At 46.4% G+C, this 19,204-nt stretch overlaps 3 protein-coding genes across 13 annotated transcripts in view; 2 read left to right on the top strand and 1 right to left on the bottom strand.

Moving 5' to 3' along the window:
• Positions 1 to 1,226, top strand: part of LOC123770338 (biotin-dependent 3-methylcrotonyl-coenzyme A carboxylase beta1 subunit) — a 72,452-nt gene extending 71,226 nt beyond the window's left edge. For all 7 annotated transcript variants that reach the window (XM_045762508.2, XM_045762746.2, XM_045762178.2 and 4 more), the window contains exon 13: positions 951 to 1,226. In XM_045762508.2, the coding sequence (XP_045618464.1) occupies positions 951 to 1,034 (84 nt within the window). In that variant the 3' untranslated portion in view covers positions 1,035 to 1,226. The remainder of the gene's footprint in view (positions 1 to 950) is intronic.
• Positions 1,227 to 8,759: 7,533 nt separating this feature from the next.
• LOC123754389 (proteoglycan 4-like) lies at positions 8,760 to 17,803 on the bottom strand. The gene is made up of 4 exons (XM_069321935.1): positions 17,795 to 17,803; positions 15,076 to 17,629; positions 11,324 to 11,436; positions 8,760 to 8,903 (listed from the first exon to the last, which is right to left on the bottom strand). The coding sequence occupies exons 1-4, from the start codon at positions 17,801 to 17,803 to the stop codon at positions 8,760 to 8,762; spliced, it is 2,820 nt and encodes a 939-aa protein (XP_069178036.1).
• The window catches only part of LOC123770042 (microtubule-associated protein futsch), a 128,509-nt gene continuing 124,150 nt past the window's right edge, over positions 14,846 to 19,204 (top strand). For all 5 annotated transcript variants that reach the window (XM_069335849.1, XM_045761771.2, XM_069335702.1 and 2 more), the window contains exon 1: positions 14,846 to 15,024. The gene's annotated coding sequence lies outside the window, so the exon portion shown is untranslated. The remainder of the gene's footprint in view (positions 15,025 to 19,204) is intronic.

Below are 19,204 nucleotides of genomic sequence, written 5' to 3'. Positions count from 1 at the left end.
TTTGGACAACACCCACCAGTGGGACTCGAACCCAGAAAGCACAACTACCTTCCAGTAGCTGGCATAACTAGTATGCTTTAACCCACTACGCCATCAGACCTTACAAAAGAAGTAGATAGTTCGAGATATATATCTCAAACATCTCTACCTCCCGAAGGCACCAGATGAGTGAGGGGTCAGTCTGCATTTTTCGTCAAGCCACTGTCAATGTGAGAGAACTCGTGAAGATACCTCCCATATCACGGGAGGTAGAGATGTTTGAGATATATATCTCGAACTATCTACTTCTTTTGTAAGGTCTGATGGCGTAGTGGGTTAAAGCATACTAGTTATGCCAGCTACTGGAAGGTAGTTGTGCTCTCTGGGTTCGAGTCCCACTGGTGGGTGTTGTCCAAAGATTATATATATATATATATATATATATATATATATATATATATATATATATATATATATATATATATATATATATATATATATATATATATATATACACACATACATACATACATACATACATACATACATACATACATATATATATATATACACGACAATGTCAGACCACGGAGGAAAAATGAAACAGGAAATTTCCTTAAGTACTTTCGTATATTAAATACATCTTCAGAAGGTGAAGGTGAAATACATCTTCACCTTCTGAAGATGTATTTAATATACGAAAGTACTTAAGGAAATTTCCTGTTTCATTTTTCCTCCGTGGTCTGACATTGTCACATTCTTAATCACGTGTTTATTTTCGTGATATACACACATATATATATATATATATATAGCCTACCAGCAAATAATTAACTCATGCTGTTAGGTTACCAGTATAGTACATAGTAATAAATATATGTAACATACCACATAAAGGCTTACAAAGAGTGCGGTCTACAGGCTTGTCATATATGCATAATTTATTGATACTTTTTCTCATTTTATTTCAGATAATTGCCCAGTGTTTGCGAATTTGCAACCAGCAGAAAAGCATGACCAATAGCCCTAAGGACTTCCCAGTATTCAGACTCTAATCTAAATGTACAATAATATGAAAACTATTATTTTGATAGAACTATAATTATAAACTTTTATATTTTGCCCGAAACGCTATGCGTACTAGTGGCTTTAGGTATTGTATGTACTAACTCTATCAATAAATCAATCAGAATGTTTGTAACTCTGCATCTCTGTATGTACTTTTCCTAAATAAAATATTATTATTATTATTTTGCTCAACAAGTACCTCATGAAATATAATTTACAAATATTTAATTTCAACCATAATATAAATACCATTTCCTGAAATAAAAAGGTATTTCCTGTGTAATATTTAAAAGGTATTGTAAAATACTACAGTATATACATATGGACATTATTCAAGGCAAATTGCATTAAAGCCCCCCCTCCCTGTCAGGCTCGTTGTCGTGGGGGGGGCTTAGTGGGCGGCTGCCAGAATGTGATGCTCCATAGGACAGTCCTCTGTCCTTTTGTGGCCTTATACTCCTGCTGCCATCCTCACCAATTTTGCTGGACAACCTTTGCATTTGTTTCATTTTTCTCCCCTCAGTCTTCTCCTTTATAATTGTCATTTCCCGCTGACCTTGTGCCTGTTTTAATCATTCTTTTGGCCTTCTTTTGTTTTGACGCCCAGGTGTTTGGGGAGGCATACTCTTGCACCCGTAGAACTGTAGTACCCAACGTCTGGAGCGAGGGGACCCTTTTTATTGTTAATCCTCCTTTTGTCACTGAACGCGATCTTAACGAACTGACGGTTCTTAAGGTACCGTTTGTGGGGCGTATACTCACGACACACCCCTAGGGGGGCCCGGCAAGATTGGCAACATGTCTCTTGTTGGGTGTCCTGCCTCTAATGGTGGCTCCGTGGTGGGTGTGAGGGGCACATTCTTGAATGAAAGTCTTTCCTCTCATTTCTATGTCAATTAATGTACCTCTTTTACCTTCTTGGACTCGTGGGGTGGGCGACCAAGCCCCCGAGTTGGCCTGTGTTGGAAGACCAGGCTCTGTAGCCCCCACTGCATTGGGCCCCGACCTTGCTCCTCCTTTGTCCCTCCTGACTACTCCCCTCGGCTCCCCTCCCTCCTCTGTGGTTGGGTTGAGCCCCAAGCCCCCAGTGGTGACCACCTCGTCCCCTGGCACGGCTCCATCTCTAGTTGTGACTACTGCGCATTTTAACCCCTCTCTCTCTCTGGGGGTTCTCAACGCTGCCCTCACTACAGCCGCACTCGCTTAATTCCTTCCCATACTGCTGCATATCAAGTCTTGTTTGGTCCCACTTCGTGGGCCAAATACTTTGATCTCCTCCCTCTTGATTCTGATCCTCCTGACGATTTCTCCCTCCATAGGCACCTTGTTGATTCAGTAGATGCCTCTGTTACCTTCAACCCCACCCATCTTGGTACACATGTCGTTGCTGCTCCTCAGGATGCAGCCTCCCGCTTGGCTGCCTTATCCTGCCTAGGCGAGACCTCTGTTCGGGTCTCCAAGAACGATCGGTTGAATGCCAGTGTTGGCACTATTCTCCTCCCACCCCGTGTTGCAACCGGTGTTTGGATTCTACAGGACTACCATGAAGATATTCGGCATATCCTCGAAGCCCAGGGCCACTCTGTCCTCCAGGTAGACTCGTTTACTCGTCCCCCTCGTGGTCATCGCTGTCAACCCCTTCGGTTTGTGAAGATTACCTTTATGGTAGGACCCTTCCATTCTCTGTCATTCATGCTGGTGCCAGGTGCTCCGTCCAGGAGTACATTCCCTCTCCTCGGCTCTGTAATAAGTGCTGGAGGTTTGGGCATGGAGCCCTCCACTGGTCCGGTACTGTCTCTCTCTGTCCTGTGTGTGGGGACGAAGGTCACTCTAAGTCGGAGTGCACTTCTCCCCAGGCTCACTGCCTCAGTTGCAGTGAGGCCCACCCTGTCTTCTCCCGTGCATGTATACGTAACAAGCTTGAGGCAGCCGTCCTCAACTTGAAGCACTGGGAACGTTTGTCTTTTCCTGAGGCGAGGCGCGAAGTTCGCCATTTCCCTCCTTATGCTAACGTCTCTTATGCTCGCGTGTTGCCCTCTTCCTCTCCTCGTCCTTCCCGCCTTCCTCAGTCTCGCAACCGTTTCCAGGCCTTAAACCCAGACACGCCCACAGCCTCCTCCTCTGTTCCTTTGAGTTCTGTCCTGAAGGGTCCCCCTCATGGCTCTCTGTCTGGGGTTCCCCTTCTTTCTACCCATTCTGTCATGTCTCCTGTATCTTCTTCCTCATCTCCCTCCGATCCTCCTTCTCCTCCTTCTCTTGGCTCTCCACGCTGCCGGTCAGTGAGGGCTGATGTCCATCGCTCTCCCAACGGCCATCGTGTTTGCTCTCGTTCTGCTTCTGTTGAGACGCTTGAATCTGTTGCCCAGTACATTGTTGCTGGGATACCTGTCTCGTTGAGTCAGAAGCGAAAGCCTGGCTTCTCTCCTTCCTCCTCCCCGACGGGTAAGAAGGCTGCGCTTTCTTCCTCGCCCCCCTACCTCTGACACACTCGCTCCATCCCCTCCCATTTTGGTGGTTGCGCCCCCTGTTCTTGCTTTGGAGGTTTCTTTGGACCCCGCTTCCCCCTTTTTTTTTGGTTGCTGTCCTTGCTGAGGTGCACTCCCTGGTTTCTGCCATGTCCATGTTTCTTCTTCGTGTCCTTGAATCTCACCCTTTAGATTTCTGCACTCATCTCCGACTTCCCTATAATGATCCCTTATATATATATATATATATAACTGAAAACTCACACCCCAGAAGTGACTCGAACCCATACTGCCAGGAGCAACGCAACTGGTATGTACAGGGACGCCTTAATCCGCTTGACCATCACGACCGGACATACGGAAGTGATAGCCTTAAGCTATATGAACCACTTCCCCGCCGGCACTCGGATGGTAATCTTGGGCATAGCATTTTATCAAATCACCTCATTCTTTGGGGCACACGTGAGGAACACAAATGCAAACAAGCCTGAATGGTCCCCAGGACTATATACAACTGAAAACTCACACCCCAGAAGTGACTCGAACCCATACTGCCAGGAGCAACGCAACTGGTATGTACAGGGACGCCTTAATCCGCTTGACCATCACGACCAGACATAAAGAAGTGATAGCCTAAGCTATATGAACCACTTCCCCGCCGGCACTCGGATGGTAATCTTGGGCATAGCATTTTATCAAATCACCTCATTCTTTGGGGCACACGTGAGGAACACAAATGCAAACAAGCCTGAATGGTCCCCAGGACTATATACAACTGAAAACTGAAAGAATGAGGTGATTTGATAAAATGCTATGCCCAAGATTACCATCCGAGTGCCGGCGGGGAAGTGGTTCCTATAGCTTAGGCTATCACTTCCTTATGTCCGGTCGTGATGGTCAAGCGGATTAAGGCGTCCCTGTACATACCAGTTGCGTTGCTCCTGGCAGTATGGGTTCGAGTCACTTCTGGGGTGTGAGTTTTCAGTTGTATATAGTCCTGGGGACCATTCAGGCTTGTTTGCATGCATGCATGCATGCATGCATATATATATATATATATATATATATATATATATATATATATATATATATATATATATATATATATATATATATATATATATATATATATATATAAAGGGATCGTTATAGATGAGTGCAGAAATCAATCAATCTCTCTCTCTCTCTCTCTCTCTCTCTCTCTCTCTCTCTCTCTCTCTCTCTCTCTCTCTCTCTCTCTCTCTCTCTCTCTCTCTCTCTCTCTCTCTCTCTACTCTCTCTCTCTTACTCTCTCTCTCTTACTCTCTCTCTCTTACTCTCTCTCTCTTACTCTCTCTCTCTTACTCTCTCTCTCTTACTCTCTCTCTCTTACTCTCTCTCTCTCTCTCTCTCTCTCTCTCTCTCTCTCTCTCTCTCTCTCTCTCTCTCTCTCTCTCTCTCTCTCTCTCTCTCTCTCTCTCTCTCTCTCTCTCTCTCTCTCTCTCTCTCTCTCTCTCTCTCTCTCTCTCTCTCTCTCTCTCTCTCTCTCTCTCTCTCTCTCTCTCTCTCTCTCTCTCTCTCTCTCTCTCTCTCTCTCTCTCTCTCTCTCTCTCTCTCTCTCTCTCTCTCTCTCTCTCTCTCTCTCTCTCTCTCTCTCTCTCTCTCTCTCTCTCTCTCTCTCTCTCTCTCTCTCTCTCTCTCTCTCTCTCTCTCTCTCTCTCTCTCTCTCTCTCTCTCTCTCTCTCTCTCTCTCTCTCTCTCTCTCTCTCTCTCTCTCTCTCTCTCTCGTTCTCTCGTTCTCTCGTTCTCTCTCGTTCTCTCGTTCTCTCTCTCGTTCTCTCTCTCTCTCTCGTTCTCTCTCTCTCTCGTTCTCTCTCTCTCTCTCTCTCTCTCTCTCTCTCTCTCTCTCTCTCTCTCTCTCTCTCTCTCTCTCTCTCTCTCTCTCTCTCTCTCTCTCTCTCTCTCTCTCCCCCCCCCTCTCCCTCTCCCCCCCCCTCTCCCTCCCTCCCTCCCTCTCCCCCCTTTCTTTTCTTTTCTTTTCTTTTCTTTCTTTCTTTTCTTTTCTTTTCTTTTCTTTTCTTTTCTTTCCCCCCTCCCTCCCTCCCTCCCTCAAACCTTTGGTCTGCCCTTGCCCTCTGCGGTTCTACGGTGGCGGGCTCTGATGTCATTCATTATGAGATGCTTCGCCGATGTCCGTTGTCCTCCCTGTTTGAAAACCTGGGTCTCTGGGGACTTACCATAAGCACTTTCACCCTATTGCCCTTATGAGTTGTGTCTGTAAACTCTTTGAACGTATGGTTGACGTTTGTCTGATGGGGTTCTTAGAAAACTATCACCACCTCTCCCCTTCTCAATTTCGTTTCCACAAGTGCCGCAGCACAACAGATGTCATGGTGAACTTGAATGTCTATATTTGTACTGCTTTTTGCTGCAAAGACCTCCATTGTTGCCGTCCTTTTTGACCTGGAAAAGGCTTACAACACCCCTTGGCGGTATCATATTCTGTCCCAACTTCATTCTTTTGGCCTTCGTGGTAATCTCCCTCTCTTTCTCCAAAGCTTTCTCTCTTGTCGTTCTTTTTGGGTGAAGCTTGGTACCGCTCTCTCTGCCTCTTTTCAGCAATACGAAGGTGTGCCCCAAGGTAGTGTTCTGAGCACTACTCTTTTTCTGGTTGTCCTCAATGGTCTTCTTTCCTCTCTCCCTACTGGCGTCTTCCTTCCTTCTCCGCTCTCTATGTCGACGATCTTACCCTTTGCTGTCGGGGTGATGATCATCTCTCCTTCAACGCTGGCTTCAACTTGCGATTGATGCCATGTCGTCTTGGGCCACCGATCATGGCTTCAGGTTCTCTACATCTAAGAACTTGTGCTATAACTTTTACTCGGAAGTGTGTCGTTTTTCGTCCTTCTTGTCGCTTTATGGTTACCTGATTGTGTACAAGGATTCCGCTAAGCTTTTGGGTTTGATTTTTTACACTCGTTTGTCTTGGTCGCCCCATATCTCTTACCTCCGAGTTGAATGCTCGAAGGCCCTTACCCTCCTTCAGGTGTTGTCCCATACTTCTTGGGGAGCAGATAGGCGCACTCTCCTCGCTTTACATTCCTCTCTCGTCCTGTCTAAACTCGATTATGGTTGCCCTGCTTACTCGTCTGCTTCTCCTCCTACTCTTCGCTGTCTTGATGCTTTGCACCATACTGGTTTGCGCCTCAGTTCTGGTGCCTTTCGTTCGACTCCCGTCCTCAGCGTATATGTTGACACTGGCTTCCTATCTCTCCAGGACCACCGTTTTCGCTACTGTCTTCGCTATCTTGCGTGGTCCTTGCAACATCCTTCCTCTCGCCTCTGTCGTGCTTTAACTTTTATCCCTCCTGTGGTTCCTGTTCCTCTTCACCACCTCACCCTTTCTGTCCGGTTATCTCATTTACAGAATTGTCTTTCAGTTCGTATTTCTTATATATCTCCTCGTGTTGTTCCTTTTTGTTCCACGTGGAGAGTTCCTCTTCCGCAGTTTTGTACATCCTTAACCCACATCACTAAACCTTTTATCCCTCCTACGGTCCTGAAATGCCTTTTCCTTGAGCACTTTTCTTCACACTCCCGCTCCATTTCCATCTTCACTGATGGGTCTAAGTCTGCAGACGGTGTAGGCTACTCTGTTGTTTTTCCTGACAGCACTTGTATGTGCCTACTAGGTTCCTCAGTAGCTTCCTAGAGTATTAGTGTTGGTACTGCTAAGCCTCAAGGTTGTATCATACCTGCAAGGCTTGTGCAGACCTACCAGGAACGGGTCTAGGACTAAGCATTTATACATCCACTTAAAAAACCTCTCTCTCTCTCCTCAATAATGACACTTTGTTTACATTTATTCAGAAATCTGAGCTTTGAAACTTCACAAGAGAAGATTATAAGCTGCCATGATTGAGGAAAGATGTAGAAGTTTCTTAAGTGAATGTGTAAATGCTTGATAAATCCCAGCCCAGGACCAGAATCTGGTTTGCTCAGCAAAGCTAAAAAGATTGAGAATGGATAGCCTAATAGGTTACAGCACACAAGCTTAATAAAAATATCACTAGAAACAAAGCTCCAATGGATGCAGCATACAGCTTGGAAGAAGAGCACTTGATGTCTATAGCATCAACCAGTCCCAGAACTGTAAGTGCAGAATCTGGATGCCCAGAGACCACTGAGAAAGCACCCCACGAGATCCTGGAAAGAAAGGGCACACATCTTTGGCACCCAGGGCACAATGCCTAAAAGCCCAGGGTACACAACTTGGGGCCAGAGCCCAGGACAAATTGCTCAGAAGTTCAGTGTGTATAGTGCAGAACCAATACAGAAAACCCAGGAACTTGGTCTGGATCTGGGAATCTGCATATCCCCCAGCCATGAGCCCATATACAGTAGGTACAGACCCATTATGTGCCCAAGATAAGAATCTCCACCCCCCAGTGGGGTGAAGATTCAATTTTTTGTACAATTTTTTCTGAACTTTAGCTTTTAATCTCCTGGGTTTTCTATGTTGTCCCTTTTAATTCACATCCAAGCACCATGCTTCTTTTTTATTCCAAAAGGATACATCTTTTCCCATTTCTTTTCCTATGAACATCTATTTCACTGTTACTTATATATTTGAAAGTCACAGGAACCTCAGAATGTATGTGGCCACCTTTGGCCATGGTTGGATGCAACTGGAAATATGAGTCCAGTGACTTGCAGACACACTTTCATCATTAGCCACTCAAGAACAAACAGCCAATCAATAACCAACACATTACCAGTCAGCTTTGGCCGATCTGGACCTCGGCAACATAAATTGGCTGCTGGCCAGTTGAAGTCCATTATATTGGCAATGTCTTTTGCTGAAAGACCTCTCCTCTCCTCTCTCCTTGTGTCAACACTCAACACAGGATTACCTACAGCAAGCCATTCAACTTAAGTGTCTTGACTTCTTACAAATTACTTGTTACCATCCTGTAACATATTGAGAATATATTGTTGATTGTTACTGTGTGTTTCAGTGTCCACATGTTTATTATTCAAGAGAGATTACAGACTACCTACGATCACTCTGGTCCTAACATGTAGACACCTAATTTAAACACCATTTAAAGATTTGTAGACAAGCTACAATGGTACACTGTCTGTTCTCATTTCCCTAAAATCTTCTAGTCTTAATAATTTTAAACTTTTTGTTTTAGATCTTTTTACTTGTGCCATTACTCCTTTTAAGTGATTTTTACTGTTGATATTTCCTCTTGGTTAATTGTCTTACTCGTTTTCAGGATCCATAAGTTTGCTTTTCCACTGTTCCTTTGAGGTGTAAGTCATTGTAAGTTCCTCAACAGAATCCTCAGTGAATGTGATTTCGTTGACATTGCATGTCTTGTGTCTTTCAGTTCTCATATTGTTATCCTGAATGAAAGCTTAGAGCTTTTGATAATTACTTATATTTTCTTTACCCATGGCTTTCTTTTAGAACCCTTTATCCTTTCCACTTGGGCTGGATGGTAGAGAGACGGTCTCGCTTTATTGCTGGTCGGCGTTCAATTCCTGACCGTCCAAGTGGTTGTGCACCATTCCTTCCCCCGTCCCATCCCAAATCCTTATCCTTACCCCTTCCAAGTGCTATACAGTATACAGTAGTCTTAATGGCTTGGCATTTTCCCCTGATAATTTCCTCCCTCCCTCTTGCTAAGTCTATGTCCTTGTCCTTGTGTCTGTTAAATACTGTACTGGCGAACTAACGTGTCTTTAACTTTCACACCTGCATTTCATCCTGTTTTGATATCATATTTCTGCACTTTTTCCATTATCTACATTAGATTGGCAAGTCTTTGATAACTTCCATAACATTTCCCAATTAACTTGTCCCACAGGTGATGGAGCAGAGATCTGTAGTTTACTCTCAGAATTCTATTGTACCATTAAGTTGGGCACCACCTCATAGAATACACAATGAAATCACCCTATTGTGATATATATATATATATATATATATATATATATATATATATATATATATATATATATATATATATATATATATATATATATATATATATACTGTATATATATATATACTGTATATATATATATATATATATATATATATATATATATATATATATATATATCAATAAGAAAATCAACTTGAGCTCTGAGGCGACACCCAGTCGGGTCCCGGTAGGTCTAAAATCTGTACTCAGCCATCACGTCCCAGTGCGGTCTAAAACCTGTAATCGGCCATCGAGTAAGGTCTAAAACCTGTTCTCGGCCATTGAGTAGGGTCTAAAACCTGTACTCGGCTGTTGAGTAGGGTCTAAAACCTGTACTGGGCTATCAAGTAAGGTCTAAAACCAGTACTCAGCCATCCAGTAAGGCCTAATCTTGTACTTGGCCATCTACTAGGGTCTAAAACCTGTACCCAGCTGTCAAGTAGGGTCTAGAACCTGTACTCTGTCATCCAGTAGGGTCTAAAACGTGTACTTGGCCATCCAGTAGGGTATAAATCCTGTACTTGGCCGTCCAGTAGGGTCTACAACCTGTACTCAGCCATCCAATAGGCTCTAAAACCTGTTCTTGGCTGTCCATTATGGTCTAAAATCTGTATTCTGTAAAACTGTAGAGTAGGATCTAAAACCTGCACCTCGCCATCAAATACGGTTTAAAACCTGTACTCGGCTGTCGAGTGGGATCTAAAACCAGTAATTGGCCATCGAGAAGGGATCTAAAACCTGTACTCCTCCGTACAGTAAGGTCTATAACCTGTACTAGGCAGTCCAGTATGGTTTAAAACCTGTACTCGGCCATCCAGTATGGTCTAAAACCTGTACTCGGTCACCCAGAAGGGTCTAAAACCTGTACTCGGTCGTCGAATATGGTCTAAAACCTGTACTCGACCGTCGAGCAAGGGTCTAAAACCTGTACTCGGCTGTGAGTAGGGTCTTAAACGTATACTAGGCAGTTGAGTAGGATCTAAATCCTGCACTCGGCCATCGAATAGTCTAAAACCAGTACTCGGCCATTGAATAGTCTAAAACCTGTACACAGCCGTTGAGTAAGGATTAAAACCTGTACTCGGCAATCGAGTAGGATCTAAAACCTGTACTCGGCTGTTGAAAGGGTCTAAAATCTGTATTCGGCCATCGAGTATGGCATAAAATCTTTACTTGGCCATCGATTAGGGTCTAAAGCCTGTTCTCAGCCATTAACTATAGGGTCTAACACCTGTACTCAGCCGGCGAATAGGGTCTAAAATCTGTACTAGGCCATCGAGTAGGGTCTAAAACCTATACTCGGCCGGCGAGTAGGGTTTAAAACCTGTACTCAGCCATTGAGTACAGTCTAAAACTTGTACTCAGTTGTCGAGTGGGGTCTAAAACCTGTAATTGTCCATCACGTAAGGTGTAAAACCTGTACTCGCCCATCCTTAAGGGTCTAAATCCTGTACTTGGCCGTTGAATAGGGTCTAAAACTTGTACTCCGCCGTCGAGTAGGGCCTACTAAAACCTTTCATCGGCTGTCGAATAGGGTCTGAAACCTTTTCTCGGCTGTCGAATAGGGTCTAAAGCCTGTACTCAGCCGTCCATAAATGTCTAAAACCTGTACTCGGCCGTCGAATAGGGTCTTAAACCCTGTTCTCAGTAGTCCAGTAGTGTCTAACATCTGATCTCGGCCGTCCAGTAGGATCTATAACTTGCACTCGGGCCGTCGACTAGGATCTAAAATCTCTACTCATTCGTCTAGAAGGATCTAAAACCTTTACTCGGCCGTCGAGTAGGGGTCTAAAATCTGTACTTGGCCGTCGAATAGGGTCTAAAAACTGTACTTGCCATCCAGAAGGGTCTAAAACCTATACTCGGCCGTCGAGTAGGGTCAAAAACCTGTACTCGGCCGTTGAATAGGGTTTGAAACTTGTACTCGGCCGTTGAGTAGAGTCTAAAACCTGTAATCGGCCGTCGAGTAGGGTCTAAAACCTATTCTCAGCCGTCGAGTAGGGTTTAAAACCTGTACTCGGCCGTCGAATAGAGTCTAAAACCTGTTCTTGACCGTCCAGAAGGTTCTGAAACCTATACTCTGCCGTCGAGTAGGGTCTAAAATCTTTATTCGGCCGTCGAAAAGGGTCTGAGGTTTGTACTCGGCCATCGAGTAGGGCCTAGAACCTTTACTCGGCCGGCGAGTGGGGTATAAAACCTATTCTCGGCCGTATAGTAGGGGTCTAAAACCTATACTCGGCCATCGAGTGGGGAGTAAAACCTTTATTGCGGTCCAGAAGGATTTAAAACTTGTACTCGGCTATCGAGTAGGGTCTAAAACCTTTTCTCGCTGTCGAATAGGATCTAAAACCTGTACTCGACTTTCCATAAACGTCTAAAACCTGTACTCGGCCGTTGAATAGGGGTCTAAAAACCTGTACTCGGCCGTCGAGTACAGGTCTAGAAACTGTACTCACCTGCCGAATGGGGTCTACTGTAATCGCCCATCAAGTAGGATCCAAAACCTGTACTCGGCCATCCAGAAGAGTCTAAAACCTGTACTCGGCTGTTCAGTATTGTCTAATACCTGAACTCGGCCGTCCAGTAGGGGGGTCTAAACCTTTACTCGGCAGTTCAGTAGGGTCTAAAACCTGTACTCGTCTGTCCATTTGGGGGTTAAAAATCTGTTATCGGTAGTAAAATAGGGTCTAAAACCCTATACTCGGTTGTCCAGTAGTATTTAAAACCTGATCTCGGCCGTCCAGTAGGATCTATAACTTGTACTCGGCCGTCGACTAGGGTCTAAAACCTCTACTCGTTCGCCCAGAAAGGTCTAAAACCTGTACTTGGCCGTCAAGTAGAGTTTTAAACCTTTACTCGGCCGTCGAGTACGGTCTAAAACCTGTTCTCGGCCGTCAAGTAGGGTCTAAAACCTGTACTCGGCCGTCGAAAAGGGTCTGAGATTTGTACTCGGCCATTGAGTAGGGCCTAGAACCTTTACTCGCCGGTCGAGTAGGAGCTAAAACCTATTCTCGGCCGTAAAGTAGGGGTCTAAAACCTACTCTCGTCAGTCGAGTAGGGAGTAAAACCTGTACTCACTCCAGAAAGGTCTAAAACCTGTACTCGGCCGTCTAGTAGGGGTCTAAAACCTGTTCTCGGCAATCCAGAAGGGACTAAAAACTTGTACTCAACCGTCCAGAAGGGTGTAAAACCTGTACTCGCCGTTCAATAGGGTCTAAAACATGTTCTCGGCCGTCCAGTAGAATTTAAAACCTGTAATCGGCCGTTCAATAGGGTCTAAAACCTGTACTCGGCCGTCCAGTATGGTCTAAGACTTGTATTCGGCCATCGAGTAGGGTCTAAAACCAGTACTCGCCCGTCGAGTAGGGTTTAAAACCCATACTCGGCATCGAGTGCGGTCTAAAACCTGTACTCGGCCATTGAGTAGGGTTTAAACCTGTACTCGGCCATTGAGTAGGGTTTAAACCTGTACTCGGCAGTCCAGTAGGGTTTAAAACATTTTCTCGGCCGTCCAGTAGGGTCTAAATTGTGTACTCGTCCGTCCATTAGCGGTTAAAACCTATTGTCGGCGATCCAGTAGGGTCTAAAACCTGTACTATGTAGTCCATTAGGGTCTAAAACTTGTTCTCGGCCATCCAGTATGATCTAAAACCTGTTTGCGGCCATCGAATAGGGTCTAAAACTTGTACTCCTCCATCCAGTATGGTTTATAACCATTACTCAGCAATCCAGTATGGTCTAAAACCTTTACTCGGCCGTCCAGTAGAGTCTAAAACATGTACTCGACCGTCGAGTAGGGTCTAAAATCTGTACTCGGCCGTCGAGTAGGGATTAAACGTGTACTCGTCCGTCGAGTAGGGTCTAAAATTTGTACTCTGCTGTCGTGAAGGGTCTAAAGTCTGTACTCAGCTGTCGAGTTAAGCCTAAAACCTGTACTCAGTAGGGTTTAAAAACTCGAGTAGGACCTAAAACCTGTACTCATAAGGACGAGTAGGATTTAAAACCTGCAGTTTTCGGCAGTTGAGTAGGGTCTAAAACCTGTTCTCGACCGTCGAGTATGGTCTAAAACCTGTACTCGGCCGGTGAGTAGGGTCTAAAACCTGTAATCGTCCGTCTAGTCGGATCTATAATCTGTACTCGACCTTCCAATAGGGTTTAAAACACGCATTCGCCTGTCCAAAATCGTTAAAAACCTGTACTCGGCTGTCGAGTAAGGTCTTAACACTATACTCGGCCGTCGAGTAGGGTCTAAAACCTGTACTCGGCCGTCGAGTAGGATCTAAAACCTGTATTCGGCCGTCGAGTAGGGTCTAAAACCTGTATTCGGCGATCGAGTATGCTAAAGATTTTGAAACTGCAGGGGGATTTGAGCCATATCTGACCCATCGCCGTTTTTGCTAACTGGCATATTTTTGGCATAAAAAGTTTTAATTTCAAGCTTGAAATATATGCAATGACCTATAATTCGGATAAAAAATAACGCTCGAGGATCATATTTACGTTATTTTGAAAATTGAAGGGGGATTTGGGCAAAACCTGACCTAACGCAGTTTTCACTAATTGACACATTTTCAATATAAAAAGTCGTAATTTCAAACTCCAAATATGTGCAGTGACCCAGAATTTGGCTCAAAAGTAACGTTCAGGGGTCAGATTTCCAATATTTTCAATATTTTGAAAACTGCAGGGGGATTTGTGAAAATCTGACCTATCACAGTTTCACTGATTGGCATATTTTCGGTATAAAAAGTCGTAATTTCAAACTCTAAATATATGCAATGTTTTTGTATTGAGGTAGATATTTTCTCCCCTGATTCCATGTATGACGAACCATCCTGTGAGATGGGAATAGTAGATGAACTTATAGCTAGTTTTTAATCTACACAGTGTAGTCTTTCATACAGAATAGGGTAGCAGCATATTGTTGTGTATACCTAAGCTTGTTAATAATAAAAACATCATACAAATGTCCCTTTGTCGTATGTTCTTTATAAACACTTTCTTATGAATCAAATTGTTATTATTAGATTATTTAAAAATATTTATTCCAATTTTATTTATAATTTCAAGAAATTTCAGGGCTTATTTATTAAATTATTTTAATATTATTTGCAAGAATATTAGAATTATTGTAATAATGGTTGAAAGAATTATTATTTGAAAGAAATTATTTGAATATCCCGCGATATTTACCTTCGACAAGAGACATCAAATAAACTGTTGACATTAATCGAACTTAAGTTCTAAAACAAAATACCATTCAACCTAAATAATAAAACGATTTAAATAATTTGATATTATATTTAGAAACGAGGTTATCCGAGCACAAAATATTAATAATTGTTAGTAAACACGTTTGAGGTTCGCTTGAGCCGGGTCTAGCAGAAGTTCGATCAGTGTGGAGGCTGCAGTGATCAGCTGGGCTGTGGCGGGGCCGACCTCCTCCGCCGCCACCACTCACTCCTCCCACCACACTAAACATCACTCTACACCAACATGCCAACGGCATCGGATTGCCATTACTTCCTGTCTCGAGAGTGAGTACTGGGCCGGGAGGCATGTACACCAACACTGGGAAATTGGCGCACTTGTAATAGGATTTGTTGGTGGAGTATGGTGGTGCCATGTGATTGTGTTGAGGGGTTGTCGGGTGCCAGTGTTGTGTCGAGGGGTTGTCGGGTGCCAGTGTTGTGTTGAGGGGTTGTCGGGTGCCAGTGTTGTGTTGAGGGGTTGTCGGGTGCCAGTGTTGTGTTGAGGGGTTGTCGGGTGCCAGTGTTGTGTCGAGGGGTTGTCGGGTGCCAGTGTTGTGTCGAGGGGTTGTCGGGTGCCAGTGTTGTGTTGAGGGGTTGTCGGGTGCCAGTGTTGTGTCGAGGGGTTGTCGGGTGCCAGTGTTGTGTTGAGGGGTTGTCGGGTGCCAGTGTTGTGTCGAGGGGTTGTCGGGTGCCTGTGTTGTGTCGAGGGGTTGTCGGGTGCCAGTGTTGTGTTGAGGGGTTGTCGGGTGCCAGTGTTGTGTCGAGGGGTTGTCGGGTGCCTGTGTTGTGTTGAGGGGTTGTCGGGTGCCAGTGTTGTGTCGAGGGGTTGTCGGGTGCCAGTGATGTGTCGAGGGGTTGTCGGGTGCCAGTGTTGTGTCGAGGGGTTGTCGGGTGCCTGTGTTGTGTTGAGGGGTTGTCGGGTGCCAGTGTTGTGTTGAGGGGTTGTTGGGTACCAGTGTTGTGTCGAGGGGTTGTCGGGTGCCTGTGTTGTGTTGAGGGGTTGTCGGGTGCCAGTGTTGTGTCGAGGGGTTGTCGGGTGCCAGTGTTGTGTCGAGGGGTTGTCGGGTGCCAGTGTTGTGTCGAGGGGTTGTCGGGTGCCAGTGTTGTGTCGAGGGGTTGTCGGGTGCCTGTGTTGTGTTGAGGGGTTGTCGGGTGCCAGTGTTGTGTTGAGGGGTTGTTGGGTACCAGTGTTGTGTCGAGGGGTTGTCGGGTGCCTGTGTTGTGTTGAGGGGTTGTCGGGTGCCAGTGTTGTGTTGAGGGGTTGTTGGGTACCAGTGTTGTGTCGAGGGGTTGTCGGGTGCCAGTGTTGTGTCGAGGGGTTGTCGGGTGCCAGTGTTGTGTTGAAGGGTTGTCGGGTACCAGTGTTGTGTCGAGGGGTTGTCGGGTGCCAGTGTTGTGTTGAGGGGTTGTCGGGTGCCAGTGTTGTGTCGAGGGGTTGTCGGGTGCCTGTGTCGTGTCGAGGGGTTGTCGGGTGCCTGTGTCGTGTCGAGGGGTTGTCGGGTGCCAGTGTCGTGTCGAGGGGTTGTCGGGTGCCAGTGTCGTGTCGAGGGGTTGTCGGGTGCCAGTGTCGTGTCGAGGGGTTGTCGGGTGCCAGTGTCGTGTCGAGGGGTTGTCGGGTGCCAGTGTCGTGTCGAGGGGTTGTCGGGTGCCAGTGTCGTGTCGAGGGGTTGTCGGGTGCCAGTGTCGCGTCGAGGGGTTGTCGGGTGCCAGTGTCGCGTCGAGGGGTTGTCGGGTGCCAGTGTCGCGTCGAGGGGTTGTCGGGTGCCAGTGTCGCGTCGAGGGGTTGTCGGGTGCCAGTGTCGCGTCGAGGGGTTGTCGGGTGCCAGTGTCGCGTCGAGGGGTTGTCGGGTGCCAGTGTCGCGTCGAGGGGTTGTCGGGTGCCAGTGTCGCGTCGAGGGGTTGTCGGGTGCCAGTGTCGCGTCGAGGGGTTGTCGGGTGCCAGTGTCGCGTCGAGGGGTTGTCGGGTGCCAGTGTCGCGTCGAGGGGTTGTCGGGTGCCAGTGTCGCGTCGAGGGGTTGTCGGGTGCCAGTGTCGCGTCGAGGGGTTGTCGGGTGCCAGTGTCGCGTCGAGGGGTTGTCGGGTGCCAGTGTCGCGTCGAGGGGTTGTCGGGTGCCAGTGTCGCGTCGAGGGGTTGTCGGGTGCCAGTGTCGCGTCGAGGGGTTGTCGGGTGCCAGTGTCGCGTCGAGGGGTTGTCGGGTGCCAGTGTCGCGTCGAGGGGTTGTCGGGTGCCAGTGTCGCGTCGAGGGGTTGTCGGGTGCCAGTGTCGCGTCGAGGGGTTGTCGGGTGCCAGTGTCGCGTCGAGGGGTTGTCGGGTGCCAGTGTCGCGTCGAGGGGTTGTCGGGTGCCAGTGTCGCGTCGAGGGGTTGTCGGGTGCCAGTGTCGCGTCGAGGGGTTGTCGGGTGCCAGTGTCGCGTCGAGGGGTTGTCGGGTGCCAGTGTCGCGTCGAGGGGTTGTCGGGTGCCAGTGTCGCGTCGAGGGGTTGTCGGGTGCCAGTGTCGCGTCGAGGGGTTGTCGGGTGCCAGTGCCGCGTCGAGGGGTTGTCGGGTGCCAGTGTCGCGTCTATGGGTTGTCGGGTGCCAGTGTCGCGTCTATGGGTTGTCGGGTGCCAGTGGGGCTGTGTCGGGGGGCCGGGGCTGTGTCGAGGGGCGGGCCGGGGCTGTGTCGAGGGGCGGGGCCGGGGCCTGTGTCGAGGGGCGGTCGTGGGCCGGGGCCTGTGTCGAGGGGCGGTCGGGGGCCGGGGCCTGTGTCGTGGGGCGGTCGGGTGCCGGGGCCTGTGTCGAGGGGCGGTCGGGTGCCGGGGCCTGTGTCGTGGGGGGATCGGGTGCCAGGGCCTGTGTTGAGGGTCAATCGGGTGCCGGGGCCTGTGTCGAGGGGCGGTCGGGTGCCAGTGCTGTGTCGAAGGGTTGTCAGGTACTAGCAAATATGCCAAAAGATGACCCCATTATTTTAGGAGTCTCACTTCTTGCTTAATGTCATTTGTTAATGAGCAGCGTCATTTTATGGAGGTACTGATTTGGCCTGCTCAGCATTACGTCTGAGAGCATTGCAGACTCACTGAAGCCATCTTGCTGAGATTGCTCCACACTAAATTCGTATCAGTTGTGGAAGTTCTGTTTGGCCTACCAGAGCCAGAACTGGGCTGCCTCACAGTAACAATCTGCCACCCACCAGAAAAAGCCTCTAAAAGGTCAGTGACGTTTTGCAAACATCTAGAACGTTCACAGAAAACAAATCCTTGAACTGCCAAACAACTCTGCAAATAATTCACACAGAATAAGAGATTCACTCAAACTAGCTCGAAACTCATTACTACCGATTAGCACCAGATGGTCCTGCCCTGTCCCTCAGCTGGTTCCCAGCTGGTTCTCAGCTCAGTGCTGATGATGCAGTATGAATAATAATAATAATATAATGTTTATTCAAACGAATGTGTGTACAAACCACATAAGAGTACAGTAATGTACAATTGTAGGAACAGGAGTTACACATATTAATGAAGCTACTATTACACAAATCGTTTTGGCCAGAACTTAAAATAATATAGACAAACATTAACCAAAAGTGTGAGAGGGGGGGGGGGGGGAAGAACTGCCTATAATGTTTCCAGTCCATCAAATTGTGGGCATGCCCCACTGCTTCAAGCTAAGTTTATTTATTTATTTTTTTTATATACAAGAAGGTACATTGCATTGAGAAAGTACACACATTGGGATTTGAGTGCTACATACTTAAAATACTGAACAATTTGGAGGATGTTGATCTGGACAATTTCTTAAAAAAATCAGACGTAACACAAACAAGGAGCAACGGTTTCAATCCCAACAAGCCACAATGTAAGACTGAGAACAGGAGATGCTTTTTCACGCACAGGGTTATAAACCCATGGAACTGCCTACCCACCGAAGTCGTAAATGCCAAAACTGTTAAATTTTAAAATCCAACTAGAAAAGGTCATCAAAGCAAATGGGGAGACCTTTGACAAGTCACCAGCATCCTGTGATTGTCAAGGCCAAGAGTGTTAGTGGCCCTCAGGTAAATTTTATAAGTAGTATATAAAATGACTAATTAATGGGTACTGTATCAGTCTGTATTTAATCATATACAATATTTTTCTATACTGCTTACCAGTATTCTGTCTACTGCCTCTGTTACATGAAAGGGAAACAAGGCAATGAGTGCCTTGCAGGTAGACATGAGAAGTGTTTACTAAAGTCAATTGTATGCTTAAGTTGGTCACCAGTAAGGAGACAGCCGGGATCACTTATGTAGCTTCTTCTGCCAGATCTCATTTGTTGTTAGTAGAGCTGCAGGCACCCGGCTTGTATATGGGTTCTTCAACACTTTATAAAGTACAAGTTGACTTGACCATTATGCTGTTTGGAATTAGTAGTGGATGGGATGCTTTTAAAATTAATTAATATTTGCATTTTTATATAATGTCTAACTTAAGTGAAATCTTAGTAGG

The sequence above is a fragment of the Procambarus clarkii genome, chromosome 1 (assembly GCF_040958095.1).
Source record: "Procambarus clarkii isolate CNS0578487 chromosome 1, FALCON_Pclarkii_2.0, whole genome shotgun sequence".
NCBI lineage: Eukaryota > Metazoa > Arthropoda > Malacostraca > Decapoda > Cambaridae > Procambarus > Procambarus clarkii.
This window is presented reverse-complemented; position numbering and strand designations above follow the sequence as displayed.